The 24,247-nt window shown below is 39.7% G+C and overlaps 1 protein-coding gene across 1 annotated transcript in view; it reads left to right on the forward strand.

Annotated features, from left to right (window-relative positions):
- The first annotated feature begins 17,937 nt into the window (after positions 1 to 17,937).
- The window catches only part of LOC125709591 (contactin-associated protein-like 5), an 89,405-nt gene continuing 83,095 nt past the window's right edge, over positions 17,938 to 24,247 (forward strand). The window contains exon 1 of the mRNA XM_048978189.1: positions 17,938 to 18,154. Coding sequence (XP_048834146.1) covers positions 18,076 to 18,154 — 79 coding nt within the window. The 5' untranslated portion in view covers positions 17,938 to 18,075. The remainder of the gene's footprint in view (positions 18,155 to 24,247) is intronic.

The following is a 24,247-nucleotide window of genomic DNA, read 5'->3' on the forward strand; positions in this document are numbered from 1 at the left end:
CTGTTTTTTCCATGTTAGCTTAACCTCAGCCAAGCCCCCTCTATCTCTGAAATTGAAAATCACTGTCAGTTGACTTGGCAACATGGTTCTGTCTAGAAACCAAAGATATTCCCATACGTGTGTTTCTATATGTTGAGATGAGTTGACATGGATACACTTCTGCAATAAGTAAGCTGTAATAAACCAAGTGATTTTAGAGGGCTGAAAATGGATCACAGTGCTGTTAAAACAGTTATTTAACACTTTATGTTTTTCTTAATTTTGTTTCAGACTAGCAATTTTCCCTCACAGAATGTCATTTTATAAGTCGTTTTTTTTTTCTTCACTAACAGAAATCTCCAGCCTGCCGCTTATTGAGGTTTTTGTGTTACTCAACCACAACGAGAGATAAATTGCTTAGCAGAAACTCCAAGAACGAGAGTTGGATTTGGAAAGAGGTGGCGGCAACGGACGGGAATGCACACGGACAATTCCAGGATGAGGAAAATTCCCCCAAAATAAATATACTTCGCAATGTGTCATGGGGGAAATAAGTGAATCACCTTGAGCACCATCTGTCACATTCGTTTCTCTCTTTTTTTCGTTTCTCAAATCCCAGAAAAAAGAGCATATAGCGAACGGCACTGTAGACTATCAGTCTGTGTTTATAAAACATGCAAACACAGCAGCTTACTTCAACAGGCATGCTTGTCGGCCCAAAACTTCATATTTCTTGCTTTAAATCCAGTTCTGACTATGAGCGCTGCACAGCTCCAATAGTGTCTATGCATCAATAATATTTTATTAAATAAAGAAAAACACTTAATGGGCTGATATGTAAGATTTTTTTGTTGTTATTGCTGAAAATATGTCTGCATGTAAATTCCCATTTTGTTGGACTTAGCTAAAAGGCTTTGGAAACGCTATATCTTAACTGTGGAATCTAACATACATAGCTACAAATATTGTAAGACAATGAGTGATACAATGAAGAATATTAAGAAGCTTTTCTTCTTCCGTGACTAATCTAATTTTTTTGAAGGTTTGCACAATATCATTTTGTTTGTATCTCTCAAGGAATTATACCACGTCATTCATTCTCTTACAGGTCAACTATTAGCTACTAATCTAATCAGTTTTCGCGAATTGTGTATAGATATACCGCCCTAATTGAATATGTCTATTTCCCATAGCATTGCCTTTGAGAAAAGGAAAATTGATGATAGTTCTAGCTCTCTGTTTTGGCCTTGGGCCTTGGACTATGATTGGTGTAGGAGCCCATGTCATGTCCCTTGACAGGCTATATAACGGTCCAATTGAGCCTCCTTGTCCCGGCCCGCCAAACATCAAGGAACTTTGAGGTCTGTTTGACAGCCGCACTCTGCTGCTCTCCCGGGGACAATCGCATTTCATTGCTCCCAGTCTTCAGTCATGACAAAACCCCACCACTGGATGAGGCTCCACAGTAACAGCTCAAGGCATTGGATGGCAAATAGGTGATGAATAGCTTTGTTATCGACTAAAGTTGGCTTTAATTTGTGGTGTTTAGAAAACCATTCACATAGTTTTCAAACTATCAGTACTGAAAAAGGGGTTGTTTTATTTTCCATTCAATATCACACCTTAGCCCGACACCAAGCAGGAGATGCTAAAGTTTTAATCAGAATAGCATTTTATTTATGATTCATACAAATGACACCTATTCTACGATTATCACAGCAAAGACAGGGAATTGATTTTTGCAGAGAGAGAACTTTAATCACTAAACTTTTGCCAGATGGCTGGATTGTATAAAAGTATGAACGGTATCAAATGAACTTTAGCTTAAATTTACCTGCCTCATTATTGTCTTGTTTTCCAGTGCTGCTGGCTATTTGGATTCCACAGCTCATTTTTACAAGCACATGACATCAGTTTAAGTAAACACATTACATTGCAAATGGCAAGTCAGATTTAATCAACTTCCCCTCAGATAACGTTTGTCATCCACTGCTTGAATTCCACGAGCTGTTTGCTAGAAATAAAAGGTAGTTGAACAATAATGATTGTTTGCACAGTGTGTGTCCAGAGTCTAACTCATTCTCTGCCTCACTGCCCTTTTTGTGTGTGTGTGTGCGTGTGTGTGTGTGTGTGTGTGTTCTATCACAAATCTATATATTTTTATTTGCCTTGTATATTGCTCTATGTAATTATCAAGGCAGAACTAAATCTATATGGTATTATAACACCCAAATGAAGTGGAGAGGCAGCAGTAGACGATCTCCCTACCTGTAACACCTAACCAAGTCAAGAAAATATATTTCTACCTAAAAGGGGAAAAAAATTAAGATAGCCTTCATTTGGAAGTAAATAAACATTCCTGGTAATGGACTGATAAGGCACTATTCTATACACATTGGTTTAGTGGGTAATTGTTTATAAGATTACAGTAGTTCATTCAGCTCATGAACAATTTCAAATTCTTTCCCTTACTGAGCATGTAATTAGTCTTATAGCTAAAACCATAGAATAAGAGAATGTTACGGTAGATGATTGCACCTAAAATCTGCTGTAGAAAGGTAGGCTTTTTATCCCTTTGGTTGGCTTGGTAAATCTGTATGCTGTGTGCGCTGATATAGGTGCTGCAGTGTTTACAGCTGTAATGTAATGAAATCGCATGGTATCACATTGGCATTCCATTCAAATGAGATTAAGCTAATATAAGGGATTTTATTGGTCTGGTAAAAAACCAACCTACTACTCTTAATAGAGCTGATTTGCCGTTGTAATTGGGCATGCTAGTGAGTCTGTAACTTTACTATGTAGCTGTGTGTCTGAGGGGCGATGACCTACAATATAAAACAGAACAAGCCTTTCAACAAAGCATCTTTTGGCCTCTATCATTCCCTGTGTACTGGATGCTTTTTTTTTTTTTACTATCACGAGCATAACAGGTGGAGTTATTAATTGCTGTATAGCCATTGTAGAGGTCTCTGCACTTTTCTGGTCTTTTCTACCTGCATTTGTTCCTTTTCAGGTTTCTCATTACTCTTCCTTCTCCTCATGAAACAATAAAAAAACCAAGGATACCAGATTCATTAGTTATGAATATTTAGCATTGAAACATTATACGATAACAACAGCAGGCCTGTATAAAATATCGCCAACAATAAGAAAGTGACTTACACACACTGGCCGCTCTGAGTTGCGCAGGGCTGAATTGCAGTAGAGTTATAGTTTAATGCCAAGCTTTGCATCACTGTGGGAGTGAAGCTTGGAGCCAGGGGAGGTGCCTCAGCTAGTGTGTCAGGCGCCCACGGCCGGCACCGGCCCCTCCAATCAGTGATCGGCGTCTCACTCACCACGACATTGCTGGCAGAGCATAAAGGCAGGCGGCCGTTTTGTCAGACGGTGCCATGGACGGGGGGGCACCCTGTCTTCCGGGGACGGTGCCGAGCGAGGGGGCAGCGCAGAAGGGTGACTTTGATGCTGACATGGACACAACAGTTTGGGGCTGGAATAAAAATATCATCCGCTTAAATCTTGTCATGTTGTCATGTCGTTTGGCATATGGTGGCCATAAATAGTTGTGTTCTGCACACAGGCAGTGTGGGTATCTATATGTTTTTTTTTTTCAGTTCACAATATTCTTGCAACATCCTGTGCAGAACTTCCTGGATACGCGCTCAAACTAACACTGATCCTGAGATCATCCATGGATTGATGTTCTTTCTTGTTACTTGCTCTTACTCCCCTTATATGAACTGATTTGGAAATTGCTTGGTGTACAAATGCCGGATAAATGACTTGATTTATATGTCAAGGCAAATGGGCAGAAGGTACAGGATGTTTATAGAGGCTGGTCCTCCTTATTCGCCGGGGATCTTGACATGAAGAACAACTTGCGGCAGGGGAGTGTAGAGAAGGGTTCATTAGGCAAATACACACTGCGAGCAAAGCTACTTTAGCAACAATGGCTTTCGCCTTGTTTGCCAAATCTGGAGAGTGCGATGTTGCAGTGAGTTATGCAGCCATCCTTTGGTTTTGCTGATTTGTGTTTCTTTTTTGATTTTTTTTTTTCAGCTTTAACTCAGCTGCGAATCTGCGCAAAACTGTAACTACCTACCTAATTTGCTGAAATGTTAACTGCGCATATTTATATCTCTAGGCAGAATATAAGAGTATTTTACAATATTTATTAGAAGTGCAGTAGTAGTAGTAGCAATAGTAAGAGGAGTAGCATTAAAATAAATAAGAAAATGTTAAATACCATGACTGATGACACTGCCTATAAGGTACCCCTGCCTTCTGTTTTTTATTTGTCTTCTAAGGACTTAACTAGTCCCTTTGGCAAGTCAACATGCTCAAAATGTAGGCATTAATAATTGAGTGATAATGAATACAAAAGAGCACTTCACAGCAATATATCAGCCGCTGACAAGTGGTTTGGTGTCATATATTAAGATTCCATTATGGTGAGTTTCTCCCGAGAACTCCCAGTGAGATAGCTGTCCTTCACAGGATCGTTATTCCGGAGTTCCCATCGCCTCAGTAATTTCAGGCATCATCAGAGTCCAGTCAGCTCCTCCAAGGATCGCTGGGCTTGTTTTCTATAAAGCCATCTATCCAGATTGAGGTCTCCCACATACAGTATAAAGCATTGTTTAAGACAAGCAGTTTTTAATAAATGAAGAAATGGGAGGTCTTATCCTGAACAGATGGAATGCTGTGCTTTCAGGGCCAGAACTGTAGCTGTGTAACTCAATGATGGACACAGAACTCGAGCACTAAGCAGATTTCCATCGTGAAGGCAAACTGAAATTACAGAAAACACTAACAGATTTAATGAGAGTGAAACACCTAATCAGATGATTAGTGAGCTAAAAATGTTAGGAGGTGAAACCTATTTCTTATTCAGATGATTTCTTCATAAAAAAATACCACCAAACAAATAAAGTGAAAAGCACTAATGCATTGAAATTATTAATTATAAATATGTGGAAGTGGCACCAAAGCAAACTGAAAATGATTTTCTGATATTCTCAAGAACAAACAGAATTAGATTTACAAGAGCGATGTCCGGGAGGCTCGGACCTGCTTAGGTACTCTCCAGGAAAGCTCATCTCGTTCCTGAGTGCTGGAGAGAAACATCTCAATTTCTGGTGGAGAAAAACAAACATCTCAGTTTCTGCATGAGAACAAGTTTAACTCTGCAAGTGCCACTATGGCACTGAGCATCGGGGGAATGTATATACCTTAATGGACATAAGAAAGAAGAGAAGTTTAATCATTTATTATTTAAATGCAGCATGTTCTGCAGTTTGTCTGGATGCTGACTCTACTTACACAAATAGAAAGCTGAAAAATAAAAGGCATATCGCTGGAATTAGAACCCTGGATTTTTTTTTCCCCCTGTACTTAGTTCCTCTTTCTTTTCTTCTTCCAGTCGTAACAGAGTCCGGGTGATACTGGGATGAACTTCATTAATACTAGAGGAGGAAATTAGCGTAAATACAGCGGCAACACGCACGAAACACGCACGAGTGCAATTAAAGGATGAAGCACAAGCAAAGCAGCATCAGAAGGGAAAATGCTAATGAGTATATATAAGGACATGCACCACGACTCCATGCTGCTGAATACACAGGCAGGGATGGAGAATGGCATTTAATTATGGTGAAGGGCAGAAGAGGAGTTTAAAGCAAACGAAAGCAAGCATAAAAATAAAGAAGGCAAATAAATAAAATAAAACAACATAAACTGAGGCAGGGAAATGTGGTTAGAAAAAAGAACATTTGCTGCCATAAAATATATTTGCGATTAAGGGACTGAAACAGAACAACGGTCCAATTTATACTATTTTTGGGAATCAGGGGCTGGTGGAACTAATCTGCATATAAAAACCTTGGTCACCTGACTCTGCCTCCTTTGACCAGCCCCCAGAAAAGCATTCAGAGTATGAAGGCTGGTAAATATGTGCTCTGGGCTTTCCCTGCAGTTATTATGCAGACATGTTCCTAAGACCGTGATATACATAACTCTGTAATCTCAGTCGGTAAGCCGCCACACAGTTTGTTGTGGGGGCAGTTTATTTTTAAGTTCTAGTGCTGGTTTTGTGTGAGTTTATTGGCACACTCACAAAACGCATCTGTATGACGGAAATCCTAAGTGGAGAGGTAAGATTAAAATTAAGATGGACTTTATTGATCCCAGGGGGGAAATTGCGACACGTGCAGCTGCAAGAACGTAGATTCAGTGCCAAACAGACACGGTGTAAAGATCGTACATGACGTGCAGACAATTTAAGGTGGTGCAAACAAATATAGAACGTGCAGAGTACCCAAAAAACAGAAAAACAGAATATTGGAATATAGGTATGATGTGTACAATATGAGGTGCATGTATTTACTGATGAGACGTCTAAGCACTTATGTACGTCGTTCTGGCTAAGGCCGGGTGCCAGAGGCCGCAAATGTAAACTGCAATTTTGAAAGACGTCATAGTGACTTAGCCGATAATGTTGTTGTTTGCACCGGTAGGGCTGCTGGTTTGAATCCCACCTGAGCTCAGTGCGTGAAGCTTGCATATTCTTTCCTTCCAGTGTTTTAAATAAAAAAATGTATCTAAAGTTCCCTGTGACAAACTGGCATCCCGGTTGGGCTATTTTCCTGCCCTGTGCCCTATGCTGCCTGGAATAGGCTCTAGGCCCCTTCATGTCCTGGATGAGATTGGAAGATTTAGTATCGTATAATTTTCCATCTACATAGCTGGACGTTTAGTCTAACAAGGAAAGCAACAAATCATGCACCTCAATCTCTCACAATAAATAAATCTGCATTTTTATACATGCTTTTACACATTTTCACCTTGAAATTATCTGAGTGCGATTGAGGAATCCTAGAAGCGGCCTGGAGCAGGTGTGGAGGTTAATGGCTTCGCAACTTTGCTTTGATACCTTCTGATGGCTCTTATAGGTTGTTTTTTTTTTTGGTCACAGAGGAAACGGAGTTGATCAAGTTGCCACATCCTGCAAAGCATTTGGCGCTAATGGAAATCATCTTTGGCCTGCCACTTCAATTTACACCATAGTCTCCAGGAGTAATTTAAGCCTGCAGGACGAGAGCAGATCCCCATTTTCGAGGCTAGTTCTCCTCAGATAATACCTGCCTGTGACACGTGGTCATTAGGTATGAGATGTTGTAGAGAGAAACATCATCATCCTCAGTAGCACTTTGACAAAGAGGCCATTAATTGGGGGGAGATTTAACAACAATAAGGCGAGTGCTCTAATCTATTTTCTGATGCAGCACCAGTGCAAACTAAGAAGTATAGACTTGAATATATGGGAATTGGGCTGGTATTCTAAGTGGACGTGTCTTCAGACATGTATCTTTGGTCAAGTCAAGCTTTATTGGCATTTCAAAATATGCAGGCATGCAGTGAAATGAAATAGCATCTTCCCAAGACTTAAAAACGACTTTACGCAGAACATAACATACTGGTCACACAAGACAATAATGCACAAATAAATAAATATGCTATACAAAGTGCCATTTTCGACTAGGGCTGTGCGATAGTTTGGTTGTTCATTATCACAGTTAAGAAATGTTTGTGTAAACAGCTTACAGTGAAAGAACAGTGGTGAAAAGCAATGTATTAAGCAGGGTGTGAGGCAGTTCTTCTGCTGTTATGTACAACTGATGCATAAAGTCAAGGACGTGCAGAGGGGAAGCAGGGGCATTGTGGCACCTGGCCTGTTCGCCCGAGCCAGGGAACGTGACTCCCATTCAGGTCCTGAGTGCTCCTTTCCCATCACTGACATTCACCCCAAATTTATGAACCCCCCATCCCGGCTTGCCCCATTGGGACCCCAGCCCCAGCTGACAGATTTTCCCAAGTGCCCCTTTTGATTGCTGAAGATCATGCAAAATTTACTAAGGGGGACTTCCCTCTCGCCTCTTGACAAATGTTACCGAGGGGAAGCCTCCTGCGTGATGTGCCCAGTGCAGCCAGAAATGGGACATCCTGTCTTCCATCTACTCCTGCTCTCTTTCCCAGTAATCACGTGGGCCGACTTACTCCGATCAGATAGATGCAGACTGTACATTTTGCTCATCTATGTCATATTAGAGACCTGTGCAGCTGCCTTCAGAAGATAATGATTTGAAGTTTGTCACTTATTTGAAATAGATTCACCGTATCCAACATCCCTCTGCTTCGGGAGAGCAGCCACTGAAACTCATCAGTTCAGGGAGCGAGACTTTAACGTCTGGCTTCCATACTTGTTCCTGACTTACCAGGTCAAGTTATGATGTGGCACATTGGAGGGTCGGCTGTTTCTTGGACCTGTCAGCTCAACATCGTTCGCAAAGCCCACAGTTTAAATGTAAATTTCTGGTGCCGTCGATGGTTAGCTCAGTCATGTGACAGCTACCCATTATTTTCCCCGCTAGCGATGGGGTGGGTACCTGATCCGCGGATAATAAGATCCACTCTGTCACTCTCTGAGGTCTGTCACCGGCAATTAATTCAAAATATCGTCCAGGGCCTATTTTGGGAACAGGGACCATAGAATGCTTTTTCCTTGCCACAAAGAGTGCTATTTTCTGTAATAATACGGCAGTGCGGTTTCAGTATGAATTATGAAATCGCAAGTCTGAACTGTCAGAGGAGTCAGAGGAGATCGGGCAAAAGGTGCCCTCCTGCTAAATAGAAGAATCAAATGTTTTATTTAAAAATGTATGATACTCAGCAAGAAATACATGTGACAACCGCTGACTAACCACAATGTCTGAAGTCCCACTTTGAGATAACTTACTGTAGGTGTTTTCCACATAATTTGTTTGTGTGCTTCTTTCTTAGGTGTTATTGTAGTACTGGGTATTATCTTTTTATTTTTTAAAAAGTAAAACAACCAAGAAACACTGTCAGTGTTTTCCAACTCGGTCCTTGGGGACCCACAAACAGTCCACGTTTTTCTCCTTTTCAGTTCCCTCCCAGACAGTCCACATTTTTGCTCCTTCTCATCTCCCTCCCGACAGTCCACGTTTTTACTCCTTCTCGTCTCACTCCCAAACAGTCCACGTTTTTGCTCCTTCTCAGCTCCCTTCCGGACATTCCGCGTTTTTCTCCTTTTCAGCTCCCTCCCAGATAGTCCACTTTTTTGCTCATTCTCGTCTCCCTCCCAAATAGTCCACGTTTTTGCTCCTTCTCAGTTCCCTCCCAAACAGTCCACATTTTTGCTTCTTCTCAGCTTCCTCCCAGCCAGTCCACATTTTTGCTTCCTACCAAGGACCCGGTTGAGAAATACTGCATTACAGTACGTCACATCTTGTTAGTTTTTTTATATTGTAAGACAGACTGATTAAAATTCAGGTTTGGGTGATTGTGCCACAGATGTTCTCACATGAGTTATTGATTGGGCAGTAAGCTTTGAGAAAAATAACTCAGAGGAATAAATCTGCCCTTATTGGCAGTAGAGACAGCATGACCTGAGATGGATCAGGGAAGGAATCGAGGGCTTCTGTCAATCGTGATGCTGCTCTTTTTTACATCATGCTGTGTAAAAGCCAGCAAAGTGGGGCCAGGTGTGTGCTTTCCTGTGGCTGGAGAAATTAGAGTTTTTTTTTTTTTTAAGAAAATATGCAGTTTCATGAGTGAAAGATGAACCTGTGAAGTTGTTCTTTATGCTGGAAAATCAGATTCAGTGCTGCTGGAGATGCATGTTACAATGAAACATTTAAGCTGCAAAAATAAAACAAAGTAAGTGGACTATGGGGGATACAACAGTATTTTTATTACACACAATTAAGTAATAAAATTAAATATAATAAAAAAGGAAATAAAGCAACCTGCTCAGCTCCTCTAGATAAAAATGATATAATTTAGCACTGGACCTGTTACACTTCATCATTATCATGAAATTTCAGTGACATTTCCAGCGTGTTAATAACCCTGACACCTCTCTGCAGCTAAGAGTCCTGCCTTGCACACACACTTCCCTGCCTCTGCGCTCAGGCTGTTCCTTATTGCTTCCATAGAAGCTGAGCAGATGAATGACCTCCAGGCACGGCATTTCACTCTAAAGGCTCTTCTCATTTCCGGACGGATAAGGCTGCAATCCGGCATTATGATCACTATGGTCAGTAACTAACAAATCAATATCTCAGTTGTTGTGTCTCAGCTGTGAATGTCATGTATGGGGGCTGACTTCTTCGAGGTGTTAGTAAGCATCGTTCTACTCTCTCTTCAACCGTTTCTAGAAGATCAGGTCTTTTATTCCCAGTCCAATCCATTGTGTCCACAGTGGGGAAGTACACAAATATAACCCTTTGGCTGAGTATAACTGAAAGGTCAGATTCACTGGGTAATTCCTTGCATGTTCCACACACACTCTTGGCCAATTAACCTGATTCTGATTTACTGGGTAATTGTAGGACCATACATGCTCTCCAATGGACATATACCATCTGGCATCACAAATAAAATATAGGTAGGGACATTTTAAATGTATTTCATTTAGCAGACGCCCTCCTCCAAAGTGACATGTGAGTGAGGCAAATAGCACATTAGAAATATACAGATGTCAGAGAGTTCGGCTGTGCAGTTAGGCGGAGCTTCCAATAAATGCCCAGTTACTAGTGCAAGCAATATTGGTACAGGAACTAGACAACGTCTTCCAAACAAACCAAGAACCTAATGATACAGCTACTGAAATCAGCAGAATGTGCAGCACTGAGAGAACTCAAGGAACATGGAGTGGTGTCAGGCTAGTGGATGTGTTCCTGGAGCAGATGGGTCTTGATGCGTCTCTTGAAGGTGGAGAGGAAGTCTGATGACCGGTTGTGGTTTGGCAGCTCATTGCATGATCAGGGGAACCACACATGAGAAACATCTGGAGTGACACTTCTCACTTGGTGGAGGGATCTCCAAGATATGATATTATTTTTTCTGGTTACTGTTTCTGGATCCAGCAGAGCTGAAGAGGTTTTACTCAAATGCTGGTTGATGGTCCAACCAGCCACCTCCTTTGTTTTCAGCACATAAACTAGATTGGAGACATTTCCACATGAATATTTTGGAAAGAATCAACCTAAAGCGAACATGCAACAATGTTACAGCTCTGCTGAAATTCTGTTTGCGGTTATAAGTAAGAACAGCAATTGAAGTGCTATAAACAATTGCTTTTTTAAACTCTTAATATAAATTATTTTTACAGTCTGACTCTATTGAAAGAAACGTGAAATCAATCCTACGTAAGACCATAAAGCAAATCCAATCAAACTTTTGTTCCAACAAGGCACCGGAATGGTCCTTGAGTCAAGCAGTAATACAAGGTACAATCAATAATACCCTTGAAGTCCCCGTTCCTGTCAAGTGAATTGTTAAAGTAATACTGTATCATTCACTGTGCAGAGAGGTCGACAATTAATCATGTTTTATGGACTGAAAAGAAAATGAGGAAATCTTTAAAAGAAGACTAAAGAGAAAAGGGGGAAACAGAAGCAGTAAATTGCCAACAAAACTTCTGCATCAGACAGAATTCCAAAAAGCCTGACAGTCAGATAAACTCACTCATGGAAGACATCCTAGCAGTGCTCTGTTAACGGTCATTCTGATGTCTCTATGTTCTCCATCCTCTAATTGATGAAAAAATAGGCATTAAGTTCATAGCATGGAAAGCCAAACTAACACAATCACATTGCATCCTGTGTTTGTGGTGGAATGGAGGGCTCTCGGCGGTGGCCGTGTTCCACAGTGTGCCGTCCGTCGCCCTGTAAATAGAGATAATCCTTCTGCACATTTCCTCTGGCTCCTTATCAGTGGTAGAATACGCAACGGTGGCTGAAGTTAAGTGGCCAGCAATGTAAGTGAATGCAGCGGATAACAGGCGCTATCATAAATGTACGGGTCTGTAGATTATACTGCTTAATATTTGATGAGGAAAAGCACCAATAACACGGGAGGGCAGAAAGAATGCAAAAAAAGCTGAAATATTATCTTAAATAAATAATTAATCACACATTATTTATTCATGTAACTCTTTCTCTTCTTTGTCTTCATTTTTTTTTAAATGAGGCTGATTCACATTTTATATATACTGTATATATTTAATGTAACTGGTTGGACCCCAACATATTCTCATGCTTTTAAATTCTCCTGTATCCTGATGAAAATATCATGTCTCAGGACTGAATTGCTCCATTATAGTAATGGAGTAGGGTAAGTAAATTTACCCATGTAATCTGTGTTCTTTATAGACAGCTCTGTAAGTAGAATGCGTGCTTTCTTTTATATTTCATAGTGGAATAATAAGGCCAACAAGAATTTTGAGAATATAGACATGAAACACCTTTCAGCTGTTTTCCGAGGATTTTCGTAATGCGAATCTTAGTTTCGCTTTTGAATCAAAATCACTATGCTTTCTGTACAACTTTCTGCAAAGCGGGCATGGTGCTTTCAACATATTTAAGCACTGCGACTGATTACACTAAAGAGCGGCTAAAATACACTTTATATGCAGTTAATAGATTATGATTTAATACATAGAGTGGTGGTTATTTATTTTCATGGAACTGTGTAATTATACCCTACTCATATCAAGGTTTAGTTTTAATGCATTTTTCTCCAAAAATCAAAGGTATATTTGTTTTATAATATTTTTATTACCTCTTACTCTTTCTTTAATATGGGCTCAGACGTGAAGCAGGGCTGGGACTTTCCAGAGAAGCAAATCTCGAGAGAAACCTCACACATTCACAAGATAATTTAACTCCCAATTTAGCAAGAAAAAAATATAGTCACTGACAATACACCCACGCCTATAGTAACCAGATTTAAAGAAATAATGGCAGACAAAAGAGGACTAACAGATGATCTTTCAGGGCAATGCTTCATTGTACATTCAGAAAAAAATAAAGACATTTAAAAGTATATCCTGATTAACAGACTTGTAAAAGGTATTAATACTAATGACTTACATAATGAATAAGTGACTGCTAATAGCATCAAAGTGAATCGGTTAAATAATAAGGATTGTGCTGTTTTAACATATTATGTTATAACATATATGCAAGTTTATTTCAGATTTAGTGATAAAAGAGGGGAGTTATGGTTAAATTCAAACTTCATGTGTCAGCAGCCCTTGACCTGGAAAAAGGTCTATGCATAGAATTACATTTTGAGTGAGATTAGGTTCAATCTTCTACCTACTGTAGGTCACCTGTGCTTTTGGTACTTTCAAACTCCACCATTTTAACACTCTAGCTCAGCACGTCTGCTCTCAGTAATGGCTTCAACTTGGAGGTATTGTGGCGTGACACGGGAAAATCCTATTAGCGGGTTCGGCTGTTGGACCTCTCCGGTGCGTAAGCGGCACCACACCAGCGCGTTCTCTCGCAAGTCAGCGAAACTGTGGCCCCTGACAGTAATCGCTCTAACAAGAGCGGGCTCTGCTTTGGGGCCAGGATCCAGCACTGCGGGAGCCACAAGTCAGGCTGCCATTTACAACACATCCCACCCGTTTTCTCCTATTCCAGATGGGAAGTCAGACTCAATAACCTTAACGGTGACACTTCACTTTGACCAAAGGACAGTCATCTCAGGCAAAGGTTTTACAATAGTCACAATAGTCTTTTGGTTCGGGCTTCTGAGTATCCAAAAAAACCAACCGGTCACGAGAGAAATTGCCAACAGAGGAATGCACTAAGTGTCAGCAATTAACTACAATTACTTTAATTATGTGTTATTTTTTTCATGTATTATAGTCCTATTTCCATTTTCACCTGATAGAGGTCTGTGTGTTGGATTGCATTAAAGCATCATATATTCTTTATCCATAAAGGCTTGTCAGACCAGGTTGAAGACACTGATGTGCAACATATCATAATCAATGGATCACAATCAATAGAAGGTGAGTCCTCATGTTTTAATCAGCCTCCTCTCACACTATCAGTACCCATCACTAAAGAATGTCACTATCAATTATTTCATAGGTACAAATTTTCAGAGAACGAACATTCACTAGGGCGTCATTGTACAGTTAATCTCTTCGTGAATTGCATTAATTTGTACTGGATCGAGATAATCCCAGCTGTCTCTTATAACACCCATAATCTAGTGTAAAGCCCCTGTATAATTACCAGGTCTTGTAATGCTAAGATCTTATTTAATTATATAACCAGATCTTTATTTATTTGGAATTAGAGTGTATTTACAACCTCCATATAAACGACATTGTAAACAGACACGTTTTCTAAATTATAACTTATTCATATATCAATGATATATGAATATTTGTTTTTGTGTATTTACAAGAGAAATGTTTCACATGAACTGAGTAGCCACTTTATTATAGTAAGTACATCTACTTAGTACCAGGTAGGACCCACTTTTGCCATCAGAACAGCTTTAAGGGTTGATGAGTTGTTCATTCAGAGAAGCCTTTCCACACATCGCTGTTGTACTGAGCTCTTACTTTTGCACTGTTAGCTGTTAGCTTTTACAGTAACTTCTGCAAGCTTTAATGAATCTGGTCATTTTCTCCTGACCCCTTTCATTAACAAGGTGTTCTCACCCAAGGAACTAGATTTTTTTTGTTAACTGTGCCATCCCCTGTAAACTCTAGACACTGCATTGTGTGACCATAACAGGAGGCTGGCTGTTTCCGACATGCTGGAACCATCAGGCTTGGCACCAACAATCGCACGGCTTTCGAAATCTGTTAGATCAGGTATCTTCACTATTCTGCTGCTTATCCAAATAGAAACTGACTCTTTTGACCCTGTCTGTCTGCTGTATGTATGTATTCTGTTGCAGCCACGTGATTCACTGTTTGGATGAACAGTCTGCTTGCATTAATACCTAATAAAGTGGCCACTGAGTATAAATATATATATATATATATATATATATATATATATATATATATATATAACAAATATGAGCTAGTAAGCTATAGGGATAGCTACGTTTTATTACGCTATGGCATTTAATATTGGCAATTGAATAGATATTCGATTATGTAACTGTATTCTAGCTACATAGTTGCAATTGTCAATATAAAGCTTCTTAAACAACACAAGACGACTACAAACTTTATGTATCATTTTCCTTAAAAACGGCACTCTGCAGACCGATACTGAATTTAGAGTTCAGTGATCATTGTTGACACACCACAGCGAAATGCGTACCCTGCATTTAAGCCATATGTGAAATAGCAGGGAGCAGCTAATTCAGCACCCGGGGAGCAGTGCTTGGGGGCGGGACCTTGCTCAGGGTACCTCAGTGGTGCCTTGCTGGTCGGGGATTCAAACCTGCAATCTTAAAATTACAAGGGCGTTTCCTTAACCATTAAGACACCACTGCCCACAACTGATAATGACATCTGCCAAAAAATATATAATGATAATTAAATTGTGCTCTGGGTTTTACTGAGGCTCTGTGGGTTGCACTCTATGCCTACAGGTGTGTGTGTGTTTCCATGATCAAGTAAACCATGAAATTTTGACAGCGAATGTACTTTTTTCCTATCTTTGAGTGCTGGTAAGGGTGTTCAGTGTAAATCTGTCCTTTCCTTAGCCCTGTGAGAGGAGTCAGCAGGCAAGCTTTCCGACTGACTGCTCTATCTGGACCTCAGCTTGAGTCGACTGGCATGTAGCTATGTGCACTCAAGCATGGCGTCCAAGCCACACTGTAATGCTAACTAACGGCAATAATGATAAAAAAAAAAAAACTCTGACACACTCATGTCCTGCACAATTCCAAAAGGGGAGAAGCACTGTGCACAAAAATAGTATATAAAAATGAAGAGCAAAGTACGCAGGTTAATGCGTTTCAGGTCAACTTTGAAAAACAGGTCTATGGTGTATTAGACATAGCCTACGTTATTTTCTCATTTGTTCAAAGCACCGACAATGACGAGTCATGAAGACACTGTATGTGTGCTTCAGTAATGTCATCACCAAAGACCAAACTCTGTGTCCTCTATAGAAATGCCCCCCCCCGGCAGAAAACGCAATTAGCTTACGCTCCCTGTGTCCCCGTCTTCTGTAAATTACACATAATAGTCCTGCATACAGTTTCTAATGCAGCCCACCTGTTCTTGACCACTGAGTTTGCCTGACCTGGTACATCAGACTGCCCAGTTATCTGCTTTACACTCATATGCAATACGCACATTTTTTTGCATTATGTGTTTACACTGCACTGTATTTGCGTATCTCGTTGTAATTGTACTCATATTTATTGTTTTATTGACTTACTGTTTAATTGTACTCTGCTTTTAGCATCTTAATTTGATTGAGTGTCTAATTTGCGTTTTCTCTTGGTCAGAAGGTCATAGAGACAATGATTTTAATTGTATAATGGAACTGACTGTCCACTGTGTGTCTGACAATAAACTCTTGACTTAACTTGTGAAATGTATCCCACAGTCCAAAAAAAGTGAAAGATGAAGGGAAATTCATGTAGCGTGAGCTGTGAAGCTGGCAGGCCGTTCACGGAGAGCTCCCTGGTATCGCTGCCATCTCTCACCCCCTTACTGCATCTGGCTGCTTCTGGGCGATTCTCTTGTTTGACCTCAATTTCGAGGTCAGCAGACCCACAAAACAACAACTGACGGTACATCGTATATATTTTTTCATTTTTAAATGAAAACCGTGCTACTGTTTCCAAAATGTTTTGCTTTGCCTCATACAATGCTTTGAATGCTATAACGGATAATTTATGCCATAGTGCTTCTTTTCATTTTTATTTTTTATCAGACCTAATGCATTTATTTACATTAAAAAAGCTAAAATACGAAAATATGTTTGTTACTATAGCAGTGCATTTGATGTTTCGATGTTTTTTTCATAATATTTGCATAATGTAATAGAATAAACGTATGTTAATGAATTGGTTTTTACAGACTTTTTTTATTATTAATAATTACTAATGAGCATAGCTACATTGAATTGACGGTGAAATGTTCTTACTGGGGGGGGTACACCTGTACTATGGTCGCGCATCAATGACTGGGATAATAGTGGGGCACGTCGTTGCGGAAAACTAATGGCCAGATCATCTATTTCATATGCACTAATGTGTAACAATTCTCTATATTTTAGAAAATAAACGTGTTAAAATGTTTCAAGTGACGCGTAAACGGTGATATTATATAACGGTATGCCAAAACAAACGGTGAACTTGATTTTTTATTTTCTTAGTTTTTCTAGTAAGCACTCTAGAAAAACAATATTAAAATGTTCAGTGCATGGGAAATACGGAATTTTATTATCTGAAAGATGAACACACTCGGTAAAAAAAAAAAAAAAACAGTTCAAAAATACTTTGTTGTTCCGTTGAACTAATTTTTGATAGGCCAACCGAACATGAAAAATATTTTTTATACTGTTACTATTAAATACGGAATAAAAAAAATATGAATGCAAAAATGAATTAATTGATGCAGATTTAAAATGAACTGTCTCTATTTCCTGACGCGCACTTTCCCATTTGTTCGTTTTTCTGTGTCATTACATCACAGAGGCCTTCAATCGGAAATCCAATAGGCATCGTTATGCATTATGTGTAGCATATTTAATTTGGTCGTAAAGACACGACTGCTTTTTTAAAAAAAAAAGAAAAAGAAAAAAAAAGAAATAAGTGTTAAAGGAATATTGGGAGAGAAATGAAAGCGGACGGGGAGCTGTCCATTGCCGTGGTCCTGTAACTGCAGCGATGAGTTATACTGCCATTCAACTAGTTATGATTGCAGTTTAAACATGATAATTGGATAGAAAGCATTACATTTTCCAATTAATATACATTACGCAAAAACTGCTGCCGGGGCTGTTATGCGAGAGAGAGAGAGAGAGAGAGAGAGAGAGACAGAGAGAGAGAGAGAGAGAGAGAGAGAGAGAGAGAGAGAGCCGTTCCCGGGGTCCGCAAGCGCGTCGCGGTAGGAGCGTCTTTAAGGGTCTGCGGGGGAGACGCTTTGCTATATTATCACCGGCAACCCTGGCTGCAGGGTTCGGCTGCGGAAGCTTCTCTGGAGCATTACTGGATGCAAGGCGCATTGGAGATATTTGGCCGAGAACTTAGGATACAAGGCGGTGTGGATTCTGGCTGCTGAAGATGGGATCGCAGAATCCGTCTTGGTGCTTCAGCATCACCGTGTTGAGCGTCTTCAGTTCAGCGTTGGCTGCCAGTAGCTGTAAGTTAAATATGTAAAACAAGCCTGTTTAAACTGTCAAAATCATACTGGACCGTCTGCATACACTGAAAGCTTGTGAAAGTACATGTTTACATTTGTTTTATTTGTATTAATTCTGGAGTTTGGGGGATCTCGTTCTGTGTAATAGGCATAGATGGGGTTGGAATTAGCCTGGAACTAGTTGGCGGTGTTTGCTGGTGGGTAACACACACTGTGATCAACACTGCGCTCAGTACAGCTGTTTTCAGGTTGACAACACATTTCCTGCGATCGCATAGAATCTAGCTTGTTTTAGCTGGAGGATTTGCTCTGTATTTCCACGAAAAAGATGTATACTGATCGTGATTGAACCTCTATCCATGTATATATGTTATTTTATCTTACATGCATAGCCTGGATAATTGCATAATTATTGCTTGCACTGATGCTTACCCCTAGGATGAGAGGTAGACTTATCTGAATGCAGTACAGACCTTGCCATGCAGGAGCACGTTTTGACTTCAGTACTCTTGGTTTATGTTCTGACTGAGCGTGTTGCGCAGATATTTAAGCCTCCTTGTAATTCAACAGCGCCTGGCTTTCGCATCTTTTAACGCGCTGAAGTTGGAGAAATCCTGTTTTTTTTTCTGCATGTGCGGATTTTGCAAACTTCTTTCCCCTGGCGCTTCACTAACTTTAACAGAACATGCACGAAATATACATTATTCCTAATGTGCCACGACAACGTATAATAGCGACAAATGGATATTTAAACATATGATGGTCGTCAGGATAGACTGTCTTGTCAAAAATATCTGGTTTTGTGATGCATCCCAAACTTATGTTTCGGAGCCTAATCCTAAAATCCCATACTTTAAATGTATTTGGTGTTTTGATTCTGTTATCACTAGAGGTCGCTGCTTCTTCGTTTTCCCCCCAGTCACAGTAACTGATAACAGTGGAAATTACCAGCGCAAACAAACAAATCCGTAAATTCGAATACGATTTTGCATATCGTGCCTGTTCTTCCTCGCAATTATTCCCTTAATCCCATAGAAGTGTGCACGTGAAATAGTATTCATTTATAAATGTCGTTCTTACAGCCTAATATATTCGCATAGATGAATGCCGACAATATATCGCTGTTGTAAGGTGTTACATTAAAAACAATATAATGGCATATTGTTTTAAAAACATGGACGTTGTCGTTAGAGATATTGCATTTTAAATAGTTTCAGTTGCTGATGTACATTATTATTATTATTATTATTATCATCATCATCATTATTAGTATTATTAGTATTAAGTACAATTCTTTCAAATATGATAATCCCTTTATTATAATGATGATTGTATGATTATGATCATTACTAATGGTTTTTGTTTTCCCTGTATTCGGCGCGTGCCCATGCAGTCCCTGAATTGGCGCGCAGTCAGTACTGAAAACACGGCTGTTCTTCTCCACTGGTTTCCTGAATAGTCAGCATCTGTTCTGTCAGTGTAGTTTCGGGTTATTTGCCTATAAATCTAGTTTATTCTGCATTTGACAGGTGTTCAAGGACTGCCCCATGGGCAGTGATAATATGCACACTACATTTACTTCGGGCCTGGTATCCAGTGATTCACAAGGAATTTGAACATATTTAAGGAATATCTGAGATTCTTTCAAGTACTTCTTACATTTTTTTCTTCCGAACTGTACAGAGTAAATTGTACTGATTAGTTCAGAATTTTTTTTAAGAGTTTCCGCACAAAGTAAAAAGACAAATATGTGACAAGAACTACTGAAGCACTCATTTAACACATCAAAGCAAAGGAAGTCTACGTTACTCTCCCCATTGTGTTTGCTTGGCAGCACTTATCTGAAAACCAGATACGGATTTTTTGCCCAGAATAGTTTACGCTATTTCTGCTTCTCCATTGCGGATCTGAGACGTCTAATATAACAATATTGGTTCCAAATTGTATTATTGTTGCATTGTTTAAATACAAGAAAAAATATTAATTTGTTTGCAGTTTGATGATCTAAATGAACATACTGACTGGACAGTACTAGTGATAATGTGTAACTAACAATTTTTGAAATAAGAAAATAAAATAAAAAATGTTTACCCCGGCAAGATTAAATAATCAGGAGTTTCTTTATTTGTGTATTTACTGTTTATTCATTTGCTTGTTTAGCTACTGAGGTAGTATGTCATTAAGCAGCATTTTATACACTTTAATGGAGGGGAACTTCAATGTACAGTATTTCTGCTTTTTTCATCCTTGCAAAGTATAAAATAGAATAGACTATATATTGTCATTATATAATGTACAATGAAGTCATACGCTGAAGAATGGTGAATTCGTTTGTCTTATTTTGGATGACTCCATGCCAGGACAGTTTTAATACCGCACCGTAAATGCGCTTGTCGAGCAGAGGCCTGGGATGCTGGACGTACTGGATCGTTTAACAGTTTATAATGAACACAGTAAGCAGTGAAATAGCACCACTTATTTATTCGTTGTTGTTTGTGTTGTTGTCTTAAACTAAATGCAGTCAAATTACCAGGGACCAGCAAGTGAAAAATTCTGTTTACTAATATATGCTTGTGATTGATGCGAATATCAGCATCTGTCTGCCCAAGGATGACCGTACTGCAAATGTTTGTTTATTTTACTCTTCACAGATCATATGAGTCAAGGTAATATTTTAGTCTGGCCATTAACTGAAATGTGTTGGCAGTTTACGTTTAGATGTCTCAGTTGTTTAATGTATACAGACAAAAATACTATTAAAAAATAACATGCATTTAAAAAAAAAAAAAGCTCAGTGGAGCAACTTTATCAACAGACAGACTCTGGAAATAAACTCAGACTTATATTTTACATATATATTTTTTATTTGCCTTGCGCTCGTATCTTCAGGGATAAGCTCTGCCCCCCCCCCCCCCCCATCCCTGAATAGGACAAGCAGTTACAGAAAATGGAGGGATTTGTTTTTTATTTGCTCTGTGACATTTGCTAAATATGCGCTGACTGTTTGTAGTTCTACTCAACTGACCGAGTGGGTCATGCAGTATCATGCGGTATCATTAGTTTTCCCAATTCCTTCGGTTGTAGCAAAGCACCCGATTGGCAGTTAAGGCTGCATTCTACAGTCCCGATTTCTAGATTGCACCCAGTAATCAAGGATGACATGCTGGTACTGATGAAGTAGGCAGATTCTTTTGGAGGACAAGCGAGACAAAAGGCAGGACGAGGAATCGGCCGTGGTGGGAACGCGCCGTCTGTGTCAGGTGACAGAGAGAACGCTTCCCTTCTGAGAAGAATATCCATGCACTTGCTCTATCTCTCAGAGAGAGATAACGAAGGGTGTCCTTCTGTCTTTGGTTTCCCAAGCAAGTAACTTTATCTGACTTTGGTGCGGTTTATCAGATTCAGAAAATTTCCCCACAAAGGAATTTTTGACCATTGTTTAGGAAAACAGAGGGTTTGTATGTGGACGCACAACGTCCATTAAGATGCACTATGAAACGTTTCATGCATACTGAGATATCAACCCAAACAGAATCACGATCAGTAACAGAATACGGATGGTATTCATGAACTATATTCCCTGAGAACAGCAGGTGCACAGGGGCGACTGCATATTACGATAAGCAGATTTCCGAGGTAGCTGTACATTGTCCTTAACCAATATATTTGTTTTTAATTTGATAGCACTATCCTGCTATATCGAATAATTTTCCAGTCCAGCCAGCTCAGTCAACTTTCTAACCTAAAACGGAGCACTATAATCCATTTCCTCTATCTCTGCCTGTATTTATAAGGTCAAATTTATAGGTCTCTGAAAGGAAGATACCCCACGGTGGATGAAAGTATAAAGACAGACTTGGGGGAGGGACAGCAGAAACTCTTATTGCAGGACTCCGCTTTCCGAGTGGAGCCTCTGATGTTCCGTTGCACGGCACCCTGGACCTGCAGAGCACGTCCACAAATCCAAGAGAAATCCAATTAATTTAAGGTCAGAGCAGAATCAGATCATTAGAGCAGACAGCACGCTAAGGAATAAATCTATATCACATTATGAGAAATTGCTTATTTAAAGGATAAATAAATAAGTCTAGAAATAAACGCAAAAAAAAAAAAAAAAGCGACTGGCTGAGGCATGTTTGCTGCATATAATTAGAAACGTCGCAATGAAATTTATCAAAGTGCATTTTATGGAACCACAGAAGTCAACAGCTGTTTCACAAAGTTCCCCCTGGGATCAATGAAGTTAATCTCATCTTATCTTATTGATTTTCTACGTTCATCTACATTAACATTTGTTCATTTCACTGAGTGTTACGCAGTGGATACTTTTTTTGAGGTGATAGAGTCGATGTGGAGAAAGATTTATAAATTTAGCAAATGCACCTCGCAGGAATTTAATGAGAGTTAATCCTGGAACCGAACAGTCTACTTCCATTAATCCTGAGTCTCAGTTTTGCTGCATTCGTGTCGGATTTTGCAAGTATGAGGCAAAGGTATATTTACAAAGAGGAAGAGAGAGCAAGGAAAAGGGGGAGAAACAGAGGAGAAGGACACCAAAGATGACAGAATAGCCTCCAGTAAAGTTAAAACATGCTCATGCAAGGTGTCACAGGGTCATGGTCATCTGGGAAAATGTAGCATATGATGTGTGCAAGACAAATGATGCTTTTCAACGAAAACCCTTGATATCATCCTAAAGCCTGATTCATTAAAACAAGTTTGGCACATTCTTTTCCCATTTCATTTCTGATATCTGACCTCTATTCAGTCTGTAACAAGTAGCTGTATGTGTAAAAAATGGATCTTCCCTTTACGACCTCCTCCTTTTTGTGAAGAGCTATGCTTTGAAGATACCTCATTAAAAGTAGAACTGTTTGCTGAATATAATTTATTGAAATGTATTGGATATATTTACAATATCTCTTATTAAACTGTGCAAATAAATGATATTCTGTATATATATATATATATATATATATATATATCCATCCATCCATTTTCCAAACCGCTTATCCTATTGGGTCGTGGGGGGTCCGGAGCCTATCCCGGAAGCAATGGGCACGAGGCAGGGAACAACCCAGGATGGGGGGCCAGCCCATCGCAGGGCACACGCACACACCAGTCACTCTCACATGCACACCTATGGGCAATTCAGTGACGCCAATCAGCCTCAGCATGTTTTTGGACTGTGGGGGGAAACCGGAGTACCCGGAGGAAACCCCACGACGACATGGAAAGAACATGCAAACTCCACACACATGTGACCCAGGCGGAGACTCGAACCCGGGTCCCAGAGGTGTGAGGCAGCAGTGCTAACCACTGCACCACCATGCCGCCCCATATATATATATATATATATATATATATATATATATATATATATATATATATATATATATATATATATATATATATATATATATATATATATATATATATATATATATATATATATATATATATGGAAAAAAGTGAGAACATGAACGACAAAATGGTAAATGAGTCAGATAAATGGTGAGGCAGTTAGATTGCCATGGTGGCTTTGGAAGAGCAATGAGCAGGCAGCCTTATGGGATGGATGCCACAGCAGGTCATCGGTTGGCATCCAGTCTAATCATTCACGCAGTGGCAGCACTCATAACATGGCCCATCTACAACCCATCCCCATCAATCCTTTAAATAGCCAGTGTCTTCCTGTCTCTGCCCATTGGCTGCTGAAGCGTCCAGAAGTGTTTGGACGGTTAAATACCAGGCTTGTCGGAATAAGTAGAGATCGGGATTGATATTATCCCCAGAAATTGATATTTTCCAAAATGAATTATATCATTTAAAAACGAAGCAGCTGAAAATGCATTTCTTCTAAGGTGTGTAACTTCGAGGGTGACCTCCAGCATGGCTTTAAACAGGAGGGCATGTGTCCAAAAAGGTGGACTAAGGCTTAAAGGGAGGCTACCTGTGTCAAAATAGGAGGAGTAATACTTAAAAGAAGGGTACCTGAGTCCAAATAGGAGGAGTAATACTTAAAAGGAGGGTACCTGAGTTCAAATAGGAGGAGTAATACTTCAAAGGAGGGTACCTGTGTCCAAATAGGAG

Source organism: Brienomyrus brachyistius, chromosome 16 (genome assembly GCF_023856365.1).
Source record: "Brienomyrus brachyistius isolate T26 chromosome 16, BBRACH_0.4, whole genome shotgun sequence".
Classification (NCBI taxonomy): domain Eukaryota; kingdom Metazoa; phylum Chordata; class Actinopteri; order Osteoglossiformes; family Mormyridae; genus Brienomyrus; species Brienomyrus brachyistius.